The sequence below is a fragment of the Ursus americanus genome, chromosome 27 (genome assembly GCF_024610735.1).
Source record: "Ursus americanus isolate L20-20 chromosome 27, mUrsAme1.1.p, whole genome shotgun sequence".
Lineage (NCBI taxonomy): Eukaryota > Metazoa > Chordata > Mammalia > Carnivora > Ursidae > Ursus > Ursus americanus.
Genome location: NC_142153.1, coordinates 3,536,015 through 3,555,922, shown reverse-complemented (window position 1 = coordinate 3,555,922; position 19,908 = coordinate 3,536,015). Strand labels below are relative to the sequence as shown.

Genomic DNA, 19,908 nt, shown 5'->3' with positions numbered 1-19,908 from the left:
TCCGTTTTCTTCTTTGACCCATTGGTTGTTTACTAGCATGCTGTTAGCCTGTGTTTCTTGGTTTTTTTTTTTTTTCCTTATAACTTCATCCCTGAGGGAACCTTGCAAGCCCCAATGGTGTCCCAAACAATCCCTGTGGGGCCCAACCCTGGGCCCAAGCCTGGGGACTGAGCTCCTGCCTCAGGGCAACCAACACAATGACACAGCCCTCTTCCTGCCCTCAGGCCTCCTGGATGGATAGATTGGTATCTTGTTTTTTATTCATTCGGCCACCCTGTGTCCTTTTTTGGAGAATTTAATCCATTTGCATTTAAAGTAATTATTGATAGATAAGTACTTATTGTCATTTTATTGGTTGTTTTCTGGTTGTTTTTATAGTTCTTCTCTGTTCCTTTCTCTTGCCATCATCTGTTTGGATTTTGATTTTTTCAGTGTTATATTTATATCCTTTTCTCTTTATCTTTTGTGTATCTATTACAGGTTTACAGGTTTTTGGTTTGTGGTTACCATGAGGTTCATACATAGCATATATGGTACACTATTTTAAGTTGCTAGTGGCTGAAGTTCCAGTGCCGTGTAAAAGCACTACATCTCCCCATCCCACAACCACATTTTATATTTTTGACATCATATTTTACATATTATTTGTTATGTACCTTGACTAATTGTTTTAGGTCTAGATTATTTTACTGCTTTTGTCTTTTAGCCTTCATACCAGCCATATTAGTACTTGATCCACAACCTTTACTATATGTTTACCTTTAGCAGTAAGATTGTTTATTTCATATTTATTTTTCTAGTTATGGCCTTTTCTTTTCTGTTAAAGAAGTCCCTTTAACATTTCTCGTAAGACCAATTTGATGTTGATGAACTCCTTTAGCTTTTGCTTTTCTGGGAAATTCCTTATCTCTCCAGTTCTGAGTGATAACCTTGCCAGATGAAGTATTCTCGGTTGTAGGTTTTTTCCTTTCAGTACTTTGAATATATTGTGCCCCTCCCTTCTGGACTGTGAAGTTACTCCTGAAAAACCAGCTGGTCATTGTATGGAGGTTCCCTTGTACATAACTAGTTGTTTTTATCTTACTACTTTTAAGATTCTCTCTTTAACTGTTGACACATTGCTTATTATATGTCTTCGTATGGACCTTTTTGGGTTCATCTTGTTTGAGGCTCTCCATGCTTCCTGGACTTAGATGTCTGTTTCCTTCTGGAGGTTAGGGAAGTTTTCACCCATTATTTCTTCAAATAGAGTTTCTGTTCCTTTTTCTCTTCTTCTTCTGGGATGCTTTTAATATGAATGTTAGTATATTTGATGTCGTTTCATGGGTTCTTTTAAGTATCCTCATTTTTTAAAATTCTTTTTTCTTTTTACCATTACATTTAGGTGATTTCCACTACTTGTCTCCCAGATCACTGATTCATTCTTCTGCTTCATTTAATCAGCTGCTGTTGATTCCCTTTAGTGTATTTTTCATTTTAGTTATCGTATCCCTTAGCTCCAGTGATTCTTTTTTTTAATTTTCTATCTTTGTTGAAGTCCTTATTGTATTTATCCATTCTTCTCCTGATTTCAGTGAGCCTCTTTATGACCATCACTTTAAACTCTTTACCTGATAGATTGCTTATGTCTGTTTCATTTAGTTCTTCTTGGATTTTGTCTTGTTCTTTCATTTGGAATGTATTTCTTTGTCTCTTCATTTTGCATAACATTCTATGTTTGTTTCTGTGTGTTAGGTCAATCAGTTATATCTCCCAGTTTTGAAGGAGTGGCTTTATACAGAAGTTGTCCTGTGGCACCCAGTAGTGCAAACTTTAGTCATTCAAGCCCTTGTGTTAGCAACGTGAACCCTCCTCTTATAGCTGGGTCATGATTGACGGACTCACTAGTTTACAGGACTATCTCAACAGAGTTGTCTGTGAGGCTTGGCCACAACTGCTATGGGCATGCTGGTGAGTGGGGTTGGCCCCCAACCCATCTGGCCAACCATTCTGGCTGTGACTGCAGCAGACATTCTGATGTGCTGGGTTGGCCCCCAACATAGCTAGCTGAGAGGCCTGGCTATGACAGCTATAGGAGTGCTGATGCATGGGACAGGTGGGACAGGTTTCTGATGCAGCTGGCTGTGAGATATGGCTGTGTGTGTTGTAGATGCCCTGGTGTGCAAGGATGGCTCCCTGGGTTGGGGTCACTGATGCCAGCTGAGGCCACCACCATGTTTTGTGGGGCAAGGAGCCACTTGGGAGGAATGCTGGACTGGTAGGCAGTTTGGCTGTGTAAGTCCACAGGCAAATGTTATCATTAGGTGAATGGTGCTAGCCCAGTAGATGGAGAGTGTCAGAAATGGTCCCTGCCAGCACTTCCATCCCCAGAGAACGTTCTAACAGACCCCTCACTCTCTGATACATACCCTAAAGTTAGTTGATGGATCTCCTTCTCTGTTAACCCAGGCACTTTTGAAACTGCTGCCTCTGTGCTGGAACTTAGAGCAAGTGAGTTGTGTGTGTGCCCCTTAAGGCCCCCAGACCTAAGCCCCACTGATTTCAAAGCCAGACATTATGGGTGCTTATCTTTCCGGTGCAGATCCCCTGGGCCGTGGAGTCCAATGTGTGGCCTGGAAACCTCCTTCCTCAGAGAGGGCCCTCATTGGTTCTGAAATCCCTTTCTCTGTGGATCACTAAACTGTGGGTATGGTTCCTGACTAGACATCTCTGCCCCTCCTACCCAAGTCTTTGTAGATTTTTTTTATATCCTTAGTTGTGTATAATCTGTTCTTCTATTCTTCAGTTTTTTCTCACAGGTAGTTGTCCTATATGTAGTTGTAGCTTTTGGTGTGTCCATGGGAGGGGGTGAGCTCGGGATCTTCCTACTCCATTATCTTGATCCTCTCCTATTTTGCCTTATTTTTTTCACGGTAAAGTGATATTACTATCAACTAGAAAAACAGGCTTGTTAGACTTAATATTCCTAGACTTCGGTTCCATCCTAACTACATAGATCTTGCGTACCATTTCTGTCCTGTGCGGTATTTTCCTTCCAATGTAAGGTAAACTGGCAGTGTATCTTAGTTTTGGAAACTGCTGTAGAATAGAGTCCTCTAAAGCAACAGTGGAACAATTCTCCCAAGTTTGATAACTATTGTTTGCTTTTACTTAAGGCTATAATAAATGTCGCATTTTAAAATCCCTTGCACTTTTAGAGCAGTCTAAAAATGTCATCCTTTAGGCTTGGTTTTAAATGAAAATATTGGCAGATAGAATATGTTCTAAGAATATTTATATTCCTCCAAGTTCAAAAGCTTAAGTCATTCATTATTAATAGCTATGAATTGGGCTCATGTTTCTTTTTTTTTTTTTTAAGATTTTTTATTTATTTATTCGACAGAGATAGAGACAGCCAGCGAGAGAGGGAACACAAGCAGGGGGAGTGGGAGAGGAAGAAGCAGGCTCCCAGCGGAGGAGCCTGATGTGGGGCTCGATCCCATAACGCTGGGATCACGCCCTGAGCCGAAGGCAGACGCTTAACCACTGTGCCACCCAGGCGCCCCTGGCCTCATGTTTCTTATTCAACCTATAGCAGTTTGTTAGACATCATGATATAGGTAGGAGTTTAACGGACAAGAACAGTTGTAATCATCCCAAAGGGTATTTGGGGAATGAGAAAAGATGAAAGGCAATGGCAGAACTAACATCTGAAGGGTAGTCTAAAGAGGAGGTAACAAAGAAATGCTCAGCAAGGTAGGAGAGAAACCAGGAGTGTATTTTAATAGAAGCAAAGAAAGAATTTCAAAAATATTGTTGACTTCCTTGGGTGCCATATGCTGAGAACAGACAATAATTTATTGAATTTTTCAATTAAGAGCTCATTCATGACCTCTGCCAGGGCTGTTTCAGTGAGGCATAGAAATGAATTCCAGATTGCAATGGGTTAAAAGGTAAACTGGAAGACAATATATAAAAACAGCTAATATGAACTTCTAACTCATCATATACAAAGGAAAAGAAGTGATGCCAGAGGAGAAAGCAATATTCAGAAGAGACTATTATTTTACAAAGGTAAGAGACTTGGAGTGTATTTATAGGCTTTGGGGAAGAAGCCAGTAGATAGAGAATAATTAAAAATATAGAAGAATTATAATAATCAGTGAAATAAGCTCTTAAGAAAGGTTGATGGAGAATTAGCCTTGAGCAGGGATCTTCTGTTTTAGGAAGAAAGAAAACAAAAGTGGTCACCACGTGTTGTATTTATAGGGTATGTAAGCAGAAAGTTTTATATTTACAAGTTTGACCTTATAAAATACAAGGTCAAGCTATATGTTACTAAGAAATTATTATTAGAAATTATACCAGCTAGCATTTGAGTGGTTACTATAAGCTGTGAACATTGAATTTAAGAAACAGTATCTCATTTAATTTCATCATCTCAGTTCTATGAGGAAAGTATTATCACTGCTTCTCAATTTTAGAAAGTTTAATAAGTTTAATTAACCTAAGGTCATGAAAACATTAAGTATCATATTAGAACTAGTCATTTGAACCTAGATAGTTCTAACTCCACGTACCTGTGCTCTTAACCACAGTTGCGGTGAGTCAGGGGTGTTAAAGAGACTGGGGAATATTTGGCAGAATGCAACAAAAAAATTTTCATGGATGTGTGAAAGAATTGTCAGTTGGCACTGAATGCAACCATAGCTGAAGACCATAAATCAGTGCTGGCACACATCTGTATAACTGGGTTGATTATTTCTATCAGCAGTTAGCCTCTCGAGTGAATAGTCATATTAGGGTGGGAATTTTTTCATTCCAGTCTGGTTAGATGAGAATATTAAGGCATAGCCTAGCAATAATTCCTAAATTCTGAGAATAAAAAGAAATCTCTATAAGATTCATAACAGAAAATACAGTAATATGGAAAAAAAGAGAATCAGACTAGCATTGGACATTTGTAAAACTGGAAGGTAGAAGACAATAGAATAGCATCTACAGATTACTGAGTAGAAGAAAACTGCATCCAAGAGTACTATACCTGTCACAGAAAATGAAAGGTGTTTGGAAATTAAAACTAGAGTATGTCATTCACCTGAAAAAAATACTTGAAAGGAGAGAAAGTAACCAAGGGATGAGAAAAAGGACCTCAAGATAGAAGTTAGTAAGTGAGCAATTAAATCTAAAAGAATGAGAGACTCAGTGAACGTGTAGTGTAAGTGTGAAGTAAGGTTTCTTGAAATAGAAAATACATAATACAGATAATTTTAATAAGATTACAGAACAACATAATAAAGTATTTCAGCAAAGTTTAGGATTAATGAGAAAGCGGGAGGGAAGTTAAATGATTTTTAAAATCTTATTGTGTTGATGTGTGGACTATTAGTAGAGAATTAGAACATTTTTATGGGAGAGAGAGCCTTTTAAGTTTCTGTCTTATGTAGTACTGGATAAAGAACATTTTAAAATATAAATAGCACATCATTTAAGGAAGATAACAGTCATAAGCCTAAATACATCAAACAACATAGCAACTAAAATGTGAAAAAAACTATTAGAAATGCAAGGAGAACCTAAAATACAATATAGTGAAAGAAAGAGGTCAGTATGTTTGTCTCAAGAGGATGAACTTGTAGAAAAAATGATGTAAGAACATAGATTGAGTCAATTAATATAAAAACACACATCCCTCAGAGAATAATATTTTTCTGTATGTCCATGGAACATTAACAAAAATCAAATGTAGTCTGAAAACCTTAACAAATTTTGAAGACATAAAATCGATTTTACAGAGTGCTATAAAATCTTTGGTCAGAAGCCAATAAAATTAGAAATATATAATGATAAATAACTAAAACCTTAGGTACTTTAAACTTAAGAAACATACTATTTGACATGACTAAGATCAAAGAAGAGATCAAAAAATAAAACTGCAAACTATGTAGGGAACAATGAAAAAATACTTTTCATTTTCAAATTATGTGTAACCTGTACTCAGAGGAAAAATTCTAGCCTTAAATTCTTTCTTAATTAAAGAAGAAATCGGAAAAGCAAAAGAACTAAGTAATCGTCTTAAATTCAAACAAACAAAAAATTAATCAAAAGAAACTAGTGAGAAGGAATTAAGGTAAAAGGCCAAATCACAGACTTAGACATCAAAAATGACATGCAGAAATTTCTAGGCTGATCCATGTGCAAATTCCAATATCCAGTGTGTTAGCAGTCAGTATGTATGGAAATAGAGGTAGCATATGAATTCTCTGAAGATAATTTTGACCCTGATCTTTTATCTCCACTCCTCAATATTTATCTGCTTCAGATTCCTATATGGAGGTAAGTGGTTAAAATGAGTGACTGTTCAGCTATGCAGGGTTCTACTGTAGCATAATCATGAGGTTGGAGGGGAGCTCTACCTCTGGTTGGTACCTCCTACTCTAATGACATTTTCCCTGCAAGGAGATTTGTGAATCTTTGGAACGCTTAATCACTAAGAAAAATCTCATTTAGAAAAGATAAGACCCCGAAATGTAACTAGATTACAGCTTTATGCATTAATGGGAATTGTAGAACAGATGGGTATAAATATATTGTATTTATTTTAAGATTTCTTTTTATTTTCTTTCTTTATTCATCATACCGCTCTGGATAACTGTCATTGTCAACAGCAGTTCTTAATCTCTGAGGCTTAATAAAATAGACTTATTGCAATTTAAAGTAGTAATTTCATCATTTAATATAAATTTGGTAATCTTTATATTCCTATTGGTATTTACTGTGTATTTTAGGTTTTTCTTGCCTTTTTCTCTCAACACTGTCACTGATCATTAAGGATCAAAAGTTTATTTCTGTTGATTTCTGACTGTTTGAATTAATAGCAATAGTACATTTGAATTGCTTGATTTGTGGAGGGAATGGGGGAAGAAAGTAGGAGGTATGAGAAAGGGTAATTAGGTTTTTTTTGGAAGTTTATAAAACCAGTCTGTGATAAGAGAGTAGATAACGTCTTCCTTTTAGGATTTTTTTACTAATTAGGTTAGAGGACTGTGTGTTTATGTATGTTTTCTTTACAGAAATGCAAGTTTATTTAGTATCATGTCTGACAGATTATGGGAAGGGGAAGAGGGGACCTTACACACTAGCAAACATCTCCTAAAACAGTTTGTAATGTCTACTGTATTTAATTGCTTTCTTTGAAGTCCTTTTTTATTCTAATGGACCTGGGGAAACTACTAAATATAATGATAGGGTAATAGTAATCAAATTTGCTGTAAATTCTCATTATTATACCTGTGGGACTTTTTTGTTGTTATTTTGGAGGGAAGCCATACAGAAAACCTTTATAAATTCTGTAAATTGTGTGTAATTCATGCCCAAAGACAAAATTGCATCTATACATGACACCCTCCGTTTTATATAATTTTATCCATTTTCCCAATTTATTATAATACAGCTAAGCCTTCTCCTGAACATTAAACTGATTTCCCTCTTTTCTTTCAAAGAACAGCTAGAGGAATCCTTTTATTTTACTGTTCATTTTCTTTTGATAATATTTTACTCAAAAGAAAGTAGCAAGAAAATAGAGTATCTTTAGAGCAAAGACCACAATGGCATGGTTTTCACCATCAGTATAATTCTGTTGATGGGGATCTGAAGCAGTTGTTTTTACACTCTGTCACTTTTTTCATGCACCTTCGTGGATTTTTCTAGTTTCTTTTCTTTTAGTTTTAGGGGGTTTTTTTCCTTGTAGAAAGAGAAGATGAAATCTGAACATGATCTTGTCTTAGTTTTCTTTGTATCCATCTGTCCATCTCTAGGATGAATATAAGCCAGAAAAGGCCCTATCTGAAGAGGATTTGAAGAACGCTGTGAGTGTCCATCACGCGCTGGCATCGAAGGCCACAGACTACGAGAAGAAACCAAATGTGCTTAAACTCAAAACTGCCGACTGGAGGGTCTTGCTTTTTCAAGCCCAGTATGTTTCATTGGTTTGGTTTGGTTTTTTAGTTTGCATAGCACCACCTTATACCAAGAAATAGAATCAGAGCCTTCAGGGGAAATCGTTTGAGTTGGAATCAAAGTCATTAACAGGTCACATCAGAGAGACAACAAAGAAAACTAGAATCATAAATAGAAACCCTGAATTCAAGTTTTTTGTTTGCTACAAAGTAACCCTGTGACTTTTAGTCAGCCACTTACCATCTCTAGAACTTAATATTTTTATAAATAAAGCATAAGGGTTGTGGTGTACAAGTTTTATCACACAATAAGTAAAATAGACCTGGATTCAAATCACCATTTCCTAGCTTGTCCTCACACGTAATTTAACCTCTCTGAGCCCTAGCTTGTCATTAGTGCAGATGATAATATTTATCTCACAAGGTTCTTGTGAGAATTAAATGAGATCAAGTATATAAAGTACTTCATACAGTGCCTGGCATATAGAAACTGTTCGATAAGTATAGATTTCCATTTTTTTTCCCTCTGTCTCTCTTCTCTCTCCTTTTGAGCTCTAATAGTCTGTGATAAAACTAGAAGAAAAAGATAAAATTATATTGTGGGCAAGGAAATGGGATGGATTGCCAGTTTAATAAGGGGTCCATGGCAACCTTCAGATTAGAAGTGGAGCGCTTCACATGGAAAATTCTGGATTTGCGACATGAGAAGCTGGATTTTCAGAACTGAGCCTCTAGAACAGGAATTTTTATAGGAGCGCACATAGAATCAGTGGCTGTGGCAGTGTTAATTCTTCATGGCATGCTTTTCACAGCCTGGGCTTGACTTCAGAATCACTCTCAACACAACACCACCAATTGACTACAGTTGGCACTGGTCTTAAAATTTGACATCGAGATAGTGAACACAAGTGTCTGCATGCTCGTTGATCGTAGCAATGTAAGATCAAAAAAAGAAATAACAACAACAGGTACTCTGGTGGTTTATGAATGTTGAATTTGAGGAGGTTCGAAATTGCTGACACCGGGTGAGGAGGAAGCTGTAAGGCAATCCAAGTTACACAGGACTTTTTTAGTGTGGGAGTGAGACAGCTCTAACACCACAGAGGACTCATAGCCAGATGGATAACTGCAGCTAGTAGTCATCGGAGCCTTCCAAGTTATTCTATTCCCCAACATGTTCTTTACTAAAATACCAAATATGATAACTCAGAAGCTCTAACTTCATCAATAGAATTGATGCAGAAATCAGTGAATTGAGTTAACAGAGCCAGAGAAATCGATTAGAGAAGCATATGGGGTGCAAAGAAGAGTTGATTTCTAGTGTGATCTCAGGTTACTGTGGTTTCTCAGAGTAATAGGTAAAGGAAATGATTTTATGTGGACTGACATTTTGTCCATCTTCTGTTTCTTGATTATGTACATGATTGATCAACTATCGTGGCTCATGACTATTTCTCCCATTCATTTATGAATTCACAAATACTTAAGTGCTGTCACTGCTGGTCTCTGCAAATATATGACACTCAAGTTAAAAGTATGTTAATGACATCAGATGATTTTCACATCCTGTCAGGTAGATTTTTTAACACCCTTTTGGGATATACCTTATGTATGATTAATCTCACCTGGGTTAAGTGTACAATTTAATGATTTATGATTTTTAGCAAATTTACAGAATTGTGCAACCATCACCAGAATCCAATTTTGGAACACTTCTATCACCCCAAGGAGATCCTCCGTGACCACTAACCTCCTTGCTGTCTCTGTAGTATTGCCTTTACTGGACTTTTCATATACATGGAATCATAGAATGATATATGTCTGGCTTTTTTCACTTACCATAAAGTTTTGGGGGTTCACCATGTTGTAACATATATCTGCACTTCGTGCCTTTATTGCTGAGTAGTATTCCACCGTATGGATGTATACCACATTTTTTTTTTATTCATTCACTGGTTGATACGTTTGGATTGTTTCTCCTTTTGGACTCTAATGCTATTACATTCACATACAAATCTTTTTGTGCCTATATGTTTTTATCTCTCTTGGATATATACCTAGGAGTAGAATTGCTGGGTGTTATATGATAAATTTATAGTTAACTTTTCAAGAAACTCAAAGCTGCTTTCCAAGTGGGTGTTCCCTTTTTTACATTCTTTTTAAATTCTGTCAGTTAGTCTCAGTTGAATTTTAAAATTGAATTATATGATTGGAAGAGATGAGTTAATTTTTTAATTAATTTATGACTGAGCCTAGTATCAAAGTAGGGGCTTAATATTTATTATCAAGTGATTTTGCTTTTTTTTCCCCTTCTGTATCCTTGAGGGATAATCACAGCTTTATACTGTAATGATCAGAGTTCCCAGGGCCTCTTATTACCATGGTGATTGCTGTTGAAAATGTTAATCTCATTGAAATTTTGTCAGGAATTAATTGTACCAAGAAAAATAAATAAATGATTTTATGTGCCATTTTAAATTGGTAATGAGAAATGGGCAAGGTGTGATGCATTTAAGATAGAGAAATACACTGATATAAATGTATCTATTTCTCATAGGAGTCCAGAAGAAATGCAAGGGTGGATAAACAAAATTAATTGTGTTGCAGCTGTATTTTCTGCCCCACCATTTCCAGCAGCCATTGGCTCTCAGAAAAAGTTTAGTCGTCCACTTTTGCCTGCTACTACAACAAAATTGTCTCAGGTAAGTCATTTTGATAGTGCTTTGACTTTGGGAAAAAGCACTTTGTAAAATAATCTTACTAGTATTTGATTGGACTAATACTCCACATTTTGGCAGCAGGGGTGAGACCTTGCCTTGGAAGGTCTGCTGTATAAATGGGGCAGAATGGGTGTACTGGGTTTTACACTTCCTGTTGGAAGCTGACACACTTGAGTCATGGTTGGTAGGACACATACTTTGCATACATTTCAAAAATTATATTAGTTTACTACTAAGTCAAATGGGACTAGTTTACTTTGTTTTTATTTTTTTTTAATTGAAGTATAGTTGACACACAATGTTAGTTTCAGGTGTACAGCATAGTGATTCAACAAATCTCTGTGTCGTGCTGTGCTCACCCCAAGTGTAGCTGTCATCTGTCCCCATACACGCTATTACACTACCACTGACTATGTGCCCTATGCTGTACTTTTCATCCCCATGACATACTCATTCCATATCTGGAATCCTATTCCTCCTATTCTCCTTCACCCATTTTGCCCATCCTCCACCCCACCTCCCCTCTGGGAACCATTAGTCTGTTTTCTGTATTTATGGTCTGTCTGTGTTTTTTGCTTATTTGTATGTTTATTCATTTGTTTTGTTCTTTAGATTCCACATATAAGTGGAATTTAATGGTATTTGTCTTTTTCTGTATGACTTATTTCACTTAGCATTATACCCTCTTAGGACCATCCATGTTGTTGCAATTGGTGGGCTTAGGTTTTTGGTTTTGTTTGTACTAACAGCACCTATTTTTTTTTTTAATGACTGGCTAGTGTTAGACATCCTGGCTTGAAAACAAGCTTTTCATTCATTCATTCATTCATTCATTCATTCATTTTATTGAACTTTTCCCATATCCCAGGCTGTATTTGATGCTGGGTATATAAGAATATTCCCAGGAATCCACTATCCACACTACAATGGGGCAGAGACTTCTCTACCTCTTAGGGAGGAGCTAAATGGAAGTGGACCATGTGGGTTTTCCTAGGTAATCAAGACAATGTACAGTAGAATGGTATTAAATGTAGTCACCTAAGCTTCTCTCCTATTGTCAGATTGATCTTTCTAAAGACATATTTTGTGTCCCGCTCCTCCTTAAAACTCTGTTCTAAGGACACTGTAAGCAGGCCCATTTTGCCAATTTTAAACCTGTCTGCAGAGCCCCTATTGCCATTGACTAGTTAAGGATTTTGGAAGCTACTTTGATGTTCTTTTGAATCTCTTATTGGTGCAATAATAGAAATAGTTTCATCTGGCTCTAGTCAACCAGGTGTTGATATTAATTGACTCCTCTACCTACCTGACATCATGGATTATTAACATATTATGTGCCCGTTACACCTGAGAGACTATTTTAGGCTCCGGAGACAAAAAGACAAATGGAATCCAGATAATCTCTGGATACAAAACATACAAGCGAGTATACTACAGTTTGATTAGAGTACAGGAAGGGTGAGTCCAGAGTGCTATGGAGTATAAGAGGAGACATTTAGCCTGGCTTATAGCTGGAGGAGGAAGGTATGGTATCTCATATGAAACTTAAAGGAGGAGTAGCAGTTACATGTGTTGTGGGAAGAGAAGATGATGCAACAGAGGATCAGAAAGGCCCAGAGTAGAAAGCACTGAGATGTGGGAACCACATATTAGTTATCAAATGTGACTTGAGCAAAAATATTGAGAAAAGGTGAGATACATTCCTCTGTAGAAGTAAGTAAGGCCCCATGTTGAAAGGTCTTTTATGTCATGTGTAGGACTGGATGCTTCACTGGTTCCCCAACATCCTTATGATAACAGTTTAAGCACCAAATTTGTGCTTTAAAAATTATTTATGTTACAACAGGAAGAAAGTATTAGAGGAGGAAACTACTAGAAGCAGAAAGCCTAATTTTGGGAGGGGAAAAAAGATGGCAGAGGAGTAGGGGACCCTATTTCAGCCAGTCCCCTGAGTCGAGCTGGATATCTACCAGACCATCCTGAACACCCACGAAATCAGCCTGAGAAGAAGATGCATCTGGATCTCTACAAACGAACATCTCCGGCGCTGAGTGTCGACATATGAAGCGGGGAGCCAAGAGTCTGCACACAGATATCGGAAGATAAACAGAAGCGGGAAGGAGCTGTGGCACTCGGGCGCCGGGAAGCAGTAGCCACCTGCACTGGGGAGCGGCCCGATTCGAGGACGGGTAGCCAGGGGGAAACCAGACTGAAACCAGGAGCTCCGGAGTGCCTGCGCAAACCAGACTGAAACTGCGAGCTCCGGAGCATACACGCAAACCGGGGGTGGATGGCGGTGTTAGAAGCACAAAGGGCAGAGACATGCCAGCCCTGGGAGCGAGGACTGGGAGAACTGCTATAGGGTGCACAACCCCGGATGCTGCGTGTTTTCAGCAGCACCAACAGAAAGGGAGTTAGAGTGGCCTGAAGAGCTCATTGTAGAGCAGACTGAGATCTCTCTGTTCTGAGACAGAGGTTTGGATACGGTCACTGCTGCTCTGACTCTCAGAAGAGTCACAGAAGGCTGCCAGGGAAAGCCACCAGAGAGCAAAAGCCCGGAAAAGATCTCTAAAGAACTTCTCAAACTCAATACGTGAGAAACAAATAATCAAAAAATGGGCAGATGAACAGACATTTTTCCAATGAAGACATTCAAATGGCTAACAGACACATGAAAAAATGTTTAACATCATTACCCATTAGGGAAATTCAAATCAAAACCACATTAAGATACCACCTTACACCAGTTAGAATGCAAAAATGGGCAAGGCAAGAAACAACAAATGTTGGAGAGGATGTGGAGAAAGGGGATCCCTCTTACACTGTTGGTGGGAATGCAAGCTGGTACAACCACTCTGGAAAACAGTGTGGAGGTCCCTTAAAAAGTTAAAAATTGAGCTACCCTGTGACTCAGCAATTGCACTACTGGGTATTTACCCCAAAGATACAGATGTAGTGAAAAGAAGGGCCATATGGACCCCAATGTTCATAGCAGCATTGTCCACAATAACCAAACTGTGGAAGGAGCCAAGATGCCCTTCAGCAGACGAATGAATAAAGAAGATGTGGTCCATATATACAATGGAATATTACTCAGCCATCAAAAAGAGTGATTACCCAACATTTGCATCGGCATGGATGAGACTGGAAGAGATTATGCTAAGAGAAATTAGTCAAGCAGAGAAAGACAATTATCATATGGTTTCACTCATTTATAGAACATAAGGAATAGCAGGGAGATTGGTATGAGAAGGAAGGGAAAAATGAAGGGCAGGTAAACAGAAGGGGAAAATGAACCACGAGAGACTGTGGACTCTGGAAAACAAAGTGAGGGTTTTAGAGGGGAGGGGGATGGGGGATGGGCTAGCCCAGTGATGGGTTTTAAGGAGGGCACGTGTTGCATGGAGCACTGGGTCTTATACGCAAACAATGAATCATGGAACACTACATCAAAAACTAATGATGTACTGTATGGTGACTAACATAATGAAAAAAAAAAAAAGCCTAATTTCGAAGGCATTATAAGAGCATCTGGGTGACTCAGTCAGTTAAGCATCTGCCTTGGGCTCAGGTCATGATCCCAGGGTCCTGGTATTGAGCCCCACATCGGGCTCCCTGCTCAGCAGGGAGCCTGCTTCTCCCTTTCCCTCTGCCTGCCGTTCCCCCTGCTTGTTCTCTCTCTCTCTCCCAAATAAATAAATAAATAAATAAATAAATAAATAAATAAATCTTTAAAACAGATAAAATAAAAATAAAAGCAGGGGAAATAATGAGAGGAAAAGTAACAAAGTTATTTGTAGAAGAGATGGATGGAAGTGGAAGTATTTGAGATATCTTGAGAGTGTGGAATGAGTGTTCCTAGTGGCCCATTGAAGTAAAGGAATAAGGATTGTCATCTAGGCTTTGGCAGCTGGGGACTGTGGTGTCTGACTTGGCTTTTGTGACCTCACCATCTGGTTTTCATCCTGTTGCTTCTTCCTAGGGTTCTTTCCTGGGTCCTTTTCCTCTTTCTACTTCCAAATGTTGCAATGCTCAGTGCTCAGAAGGAGACCAAAGTGGATACTTGAGAAGCAGTTTTTCTGTTGTTAAGAAAAAGCAGGGAGAATGTTGTGCCACGAAAGTGGAGAAAGAGGAGAGAGGTCAGGTAAAATTAGTACAAAAAATATCTCCTATGAAGTGGCAGGAGGTCATTGGGTCCCTTGTTGAGAGCGGTTTGCGGAGTGATGGGAAGAGAAGCCACATTAGTGTCCTTTGAGGAAGTATTGGAAAGTAGTAAGGAAACAAAGGAAGGGAATGCGTACAATCCAGATAAAAAATATGCTAGTGGTAAGAAGAGAGGAGACATGGTTTAATGAAAGATTCTTTTGGTTTTGTTAATTTAGAATTATTATTAACATGAATTGCATACTCCCCATGTAAACATTACTATTACTATGTAGTAGTAGACTACCAAAACAAAACTGTTAAGAATAGAAAGGACCAGGCCAGCTCACTTTGCAAGGCAGAATGGCATTTAATTTTCAAGGATAACAAATATTCTAAGAGAACTATTCTAAGAGAAAGTATGTTAGCAGAATTCTCCATCTACCTACCTAAACTATGACCTCTTAAAGCAAATGCATTCCCCCACTTTAATTTTGGGTACTTGAAATAAACAGTAAACCACATTATATAAGGTACGAGAAGAGAAAACAATTGAACAACTAACTAGAGGCAACAAATACCTACAGAAGTTGGGTTTTGTTCTGTTAATTTCATGAGGGATTTTCCAGTACGTATTTTTCAATAGATTGGTCTTTCTCACCATTATTCTTATAAAAGATCCAGGAGAAAGGTGAGTTGAGGTTTAAAAGGAGCATTAATAAGCATAGAGCAACTTAAAAGTTTTAACTTGTTCTTTCCTTACTATGGATCTACACTTCTATTTGCTTTCTACTTTGAAAATGTACTTCTGTTCTATTTATGTTTGGGCTATATTTTAGTAAGTCACTGGCACATGAAAATGAATGTGTTTCTCTATTTGTGTATTTTTTTACCACGAGACTAGGCAAGCAAGCACCTTTTTCAAGGCAAACTCTCTTATTTTAAACAAATGTTTTACACTGGAACTAAAAGTAGAATGCATAAAATTTTTAATGTTTTTCCTCATTTTGAACATGAATCCACAGAGATACAAAAAAAAAAAAAACCTGCTTATGTAATGTGATCAAAATGATGGATTTAGGATTTTAAATAAAGCGAAAACCGAAAAGAAGCATGCTCCTTTGTCACATAAGACAAGATGACCAAGTCCTTTCAGGAATTTGATGTCCTTGTAAAAAAAAAAAAAATGTTTTCCTCCTCCACAAATAAATCACCAAGGCTTTGTGGGCCTCAGTTTTCCAACTGGAAAATGAGGAGATTGTTCTAGCATGTTTTCTAGCCCTGTATTTTTTGTCCAGGTCATTGTTTGTTTACTTAAAAATGAAGAAGATGTTTTGCCTTTGCAAGTAATAGGACAATTTAGAAATAAATATGTAAAAACCAAGCATGTGATAAAGAACAGCTTAGAAAGAGGGAGAGAAGAGTTAGTCCACACACAGCGTGTGCAGTATTTGGTGTACCTTCCGCATCATAGATACTCTTGTGGGGATATCTTTGGAGGAGTCACAGTGCACCTTCAGTGAATCCTGGAATACATGTCTAGATGCACCCACAAATTTTCCAGTGCCTTGAAGACTAGTCCTCATCATTTAGCCCTGGCATTGCCAACCTCAGCACAACTGCCATTTTAGCCTAGATAGTTCTGTGTTGTGGGGGTTGTCCTTTGAATTGAAGGATGTTTAGCAATATCCCCAGCTTCTACCCACTAGTTACCAGTATCATCCCCCTAGTTGTGACAACCAAAAATGTCTCCAGACATTGCCAAATATCCTGTGGGGTCAAAACCCACCCCACTGCTACCTCCTACTATTGAGAACCACTGAATTACACCCATCTTTCCTTTCTCCATACACCCACAGCCTGGCTATGACTCCCCTAAATGCCAGAACCACTAGGATAATTTTAGTTTACAAAGTACATGTACAACAATGTGAGTACCCGACTAGAAAAAAACTTAATAGTTTGGGGAAAAAACCAAACATTCAGTTAAAAGATTGTTTGGTGCTCTTCAACACATACTGTTCATCATCACCCTGTCATTTGCAAGCTTTTCTTTAATTTATTCTTGTCTTCTATCCAAAACAAATTAGTCTTCATTATTAAAATTGATTATTATCAGTGCAGCGTGGTTCTTAACAACTCTGCTGTGTAGGAGTCATCTTCTTTAGTTGTTTTCATGGCAGTGTTGCCAAAGCAGTTTTTTCTTCTTCTTTTGGGGGTAGAGAGACTAGTTTGAAAATTTAAGTTTTGTTTCTCCTTCTGGTACAGTACTCTAAACTTAGGATTTCATGGTTGGCCCTCTTCAGGATCTATTCAGGACCTCCCTTTCTACTCATCAAAGTAGTCATTTTCAGGCTTTAATGTGTACAAGAATGATCTGGGGACGTGTTGAAAGTGCACATGTCCCAGCATCCCCACCCCAGGTTAATGAGGTGCAGATCAGGGTCCCAGGAACATGACATGTTTTAAGACACACCAGGTGTCCAGCCTGCAAGCAGTACAGATCCTACTTAAAGTGAGTGCACTGTAATCCCTACAATCCCTACCCTCTCTTTCACTACATCTTTGGAAATGTGTGAAACTGAACTGGGCTCTTGGGCTAGTTTAGCAATAGAAATTGACAAGAGGCCAAATGGGCGTTTCAGGCAGGCTTTCCTGGGGCTTATGCTTGAGCGCCCAGGAGCCAACACAAAGGAAAGCTTCTCAGGCTGACTCCCCCGAGACAAGGTTAGGGAGAGGTTTTAAAAGAAACTTGGGCAGAAAAAGGGTACTGCGTAGGCATGTAGAGGCAGGGGTTTATTAGCACCTACGCATTTAAAATTCATGCTTCTTCATATATCACATGTCTAAATAACGTGGAATCTCCACCGTGGGTGGGATTTTTAGTATTATTATGAGGGAAGAAGTCTGTGAAAGTTCAGCACTGCGGTCCATCTTGGTGCAAACTGGTTTGGTCTGGTCTTCACCAGTCCTTGCAGTAAGCATCCTCCGTTTGCATTCCTGCAAGATGTGCTACTCAAGAGGTACAGAGTTTTATCTTTTTTTTTTTTTTCTCCTTATGGAAAAGGCAAGGAACACTGTATTTCACAGTCAGGGTTAGGGGACCAGAGTCTAGGCCATGCTCTGTCTCACTTGTACCTCATGGAGTTACCATTTCCTGATATCTAGTCCTGTTTTCTTCTTTGAATTTTCGCCATTCTCCTGTAAAGTTCTGAATCAATGATCAATAATCGTTTGAATCAATTACCAGTGAGTATTTTGATCATTGTTGAAGTCCGGGCCTTGTGATAAACACTGATTTGAAACAAAGGAAAGCCCTCTGTTTGCTTCTCACCCCTCTTTTTTTTTTTTTTTAAGATTTTATTTATTTATGTGACAGAGAGACAGCCAGCGAGAGAGGGAACACAAGCAGGGGGAGTGGGAGAGGAAGAAGCAGGCTCCCAGCAGAGGAGCCCGATGTGGGACTCGATCCCAGAATGCCAGGATCCTGCCCTGAGCCAAAGGCAGACGCTTAACGACTGCGCTACCCCAGCGCCCCCTCACCCCTCTTTTTCTCCTGTGGTTTGACTATCAGGGCAGTAATGGCCCGGGACCAGATGAGTGTGGCAGGGTTGTTCATAATCTGGCTCCTATACACAGAGGGCAAGGGGAGACTGAAGAAAGAAGACCACTTCAGATTGGTGGGTGGCCGTTTTAATAAGCAAAGGGAACTTACTTAAGACACCTGTCTTGGGTGGCCACAAGATGAGTAGATCTTTGCACCCACCTGCCAGAATCGTAAAGTTCATAGACCTTAATTGAGCTCAATCTTGTATACCATTCAGATGGTCTCGAAAACATTACTATTTCAAGGCTGTGTCCTTGGGGCAGCTTATGGCTTGGGAAAGGGAGGCAAAATGCACGTTTCATGGACGGGGAGGAGGTGAGGACCCTCCAGTTGCCCAGGTCCAGCTTGCATTTCGTCACTGGTTATGTCCTCTCAATGACCTCCTCCGACCGGCCGGCATTAGGAGCAGTGGGATTTCAGAGGAGGAAGTCATTCTTGTAATTGTGTCCCTCACTGGCCAAAACCACACCCTTCCCACCCAACTCCGTTTTATACTTTCAGCCACAAATCCTGTTACTTCTGCTTCTTAAATATTTTTTATATCCTACCTACATTCCTTAATTCAGACTTTTGTCGTCTTTCACCTATACCACTGGTCTCTTAACTCTTTTGATCATTCACCTTATTAATACTAAATATTTGGTCAGATATCCTCCAACATATGTATATATTTTTATAAAATATACATGTCCTGTTATCAGTACAAGATGGAAAAATGCTGAACATCATTAGTCATTAGGAAAATATAAATCAAAACCAGGAGATATCACTTTATACTCATGAGAGTGGCTATAATTAAAAAAAAAAACTCTCAAGGAAAATAATGTGTTGGTGAAGATGTGGAGAAATTACTTTGATATGTTGCTGGTGGGAATATAGAATGATGCAGCTACTTTGGAAAATAACTTGGTAGTTAATCAAATGATTAAACATAGAGTTAACATGTGACCCAGCAAATCTACTCCTACTTAGATAGCAGAAGAATGAAAACATAAACCCACACAAAATCTTTTACACAAATGTTCATAGCAGCCAGGGGTGGAAATGTCCATCCGCTGATGAATAGATGAACAAAATGTGATATCTACATACAATGGAATATTATTCAGTCGTAAAAAACAATGAAGTACTGGTACGTCCTACAGAGTGGATGACCCTTGCAAACATTCCGCTAAGTGAAGGAGGGCAGTCACAAAAAGAAACATTGTGGGATTCCATCCTAAAAGGATCTCTTTTAGGGAAACTAAAATGTCATAAAATTAAATTGTAGTGATAGTTGGACAACCCTGTGACTATACTAAAACTTACTGAATTACACACTTTAAATGGGCAAATTGTATGGTATGTGAATTATATCCCAGTGCTGATTTTTAAAATTCGTCCCAGTGGATCATTTTATCTGGGTTGCACACAACACACTTTGAAAAACTCTGACAGACTTTGTATAACCACTTGGGATCTCTCTTCCTCCAGTCTTGCTTTTCTCTAATCCATCCTTCAC

The 19,908-nt window shown here is 38.5% G+C and overlaps 1 protein-coding gene across 7 annotated transcripts in view; it reads left to right on the top strand.

The window, feature by feature from the left end:
* PSD3 (pleckstrin and Sec7 domain containing 3) overlaps positions 1–19,908 on the top strand; it is a 701,003-nt gene that overhangs the window by 621,569 nt on the left and 59,526 nt on the right. For all 7 annotated transcript variants that reach the window (XM_087856333.1, XM_087856334.1, XM_045779175.2 and 4 more), the window contains 2 exons: positions 7,797–7,954; positions 10,495–10,639. In XM_087856333.1, coding sequence (XP_087712459.1) covers positions 7,797–7,954; positions 10,495–10,639 — 303 coding nt within the window. The remainder of the gene's footprint in view (positions 1–7,796; positions 7,955–10,494; positions 10,640–19,908) is intronic.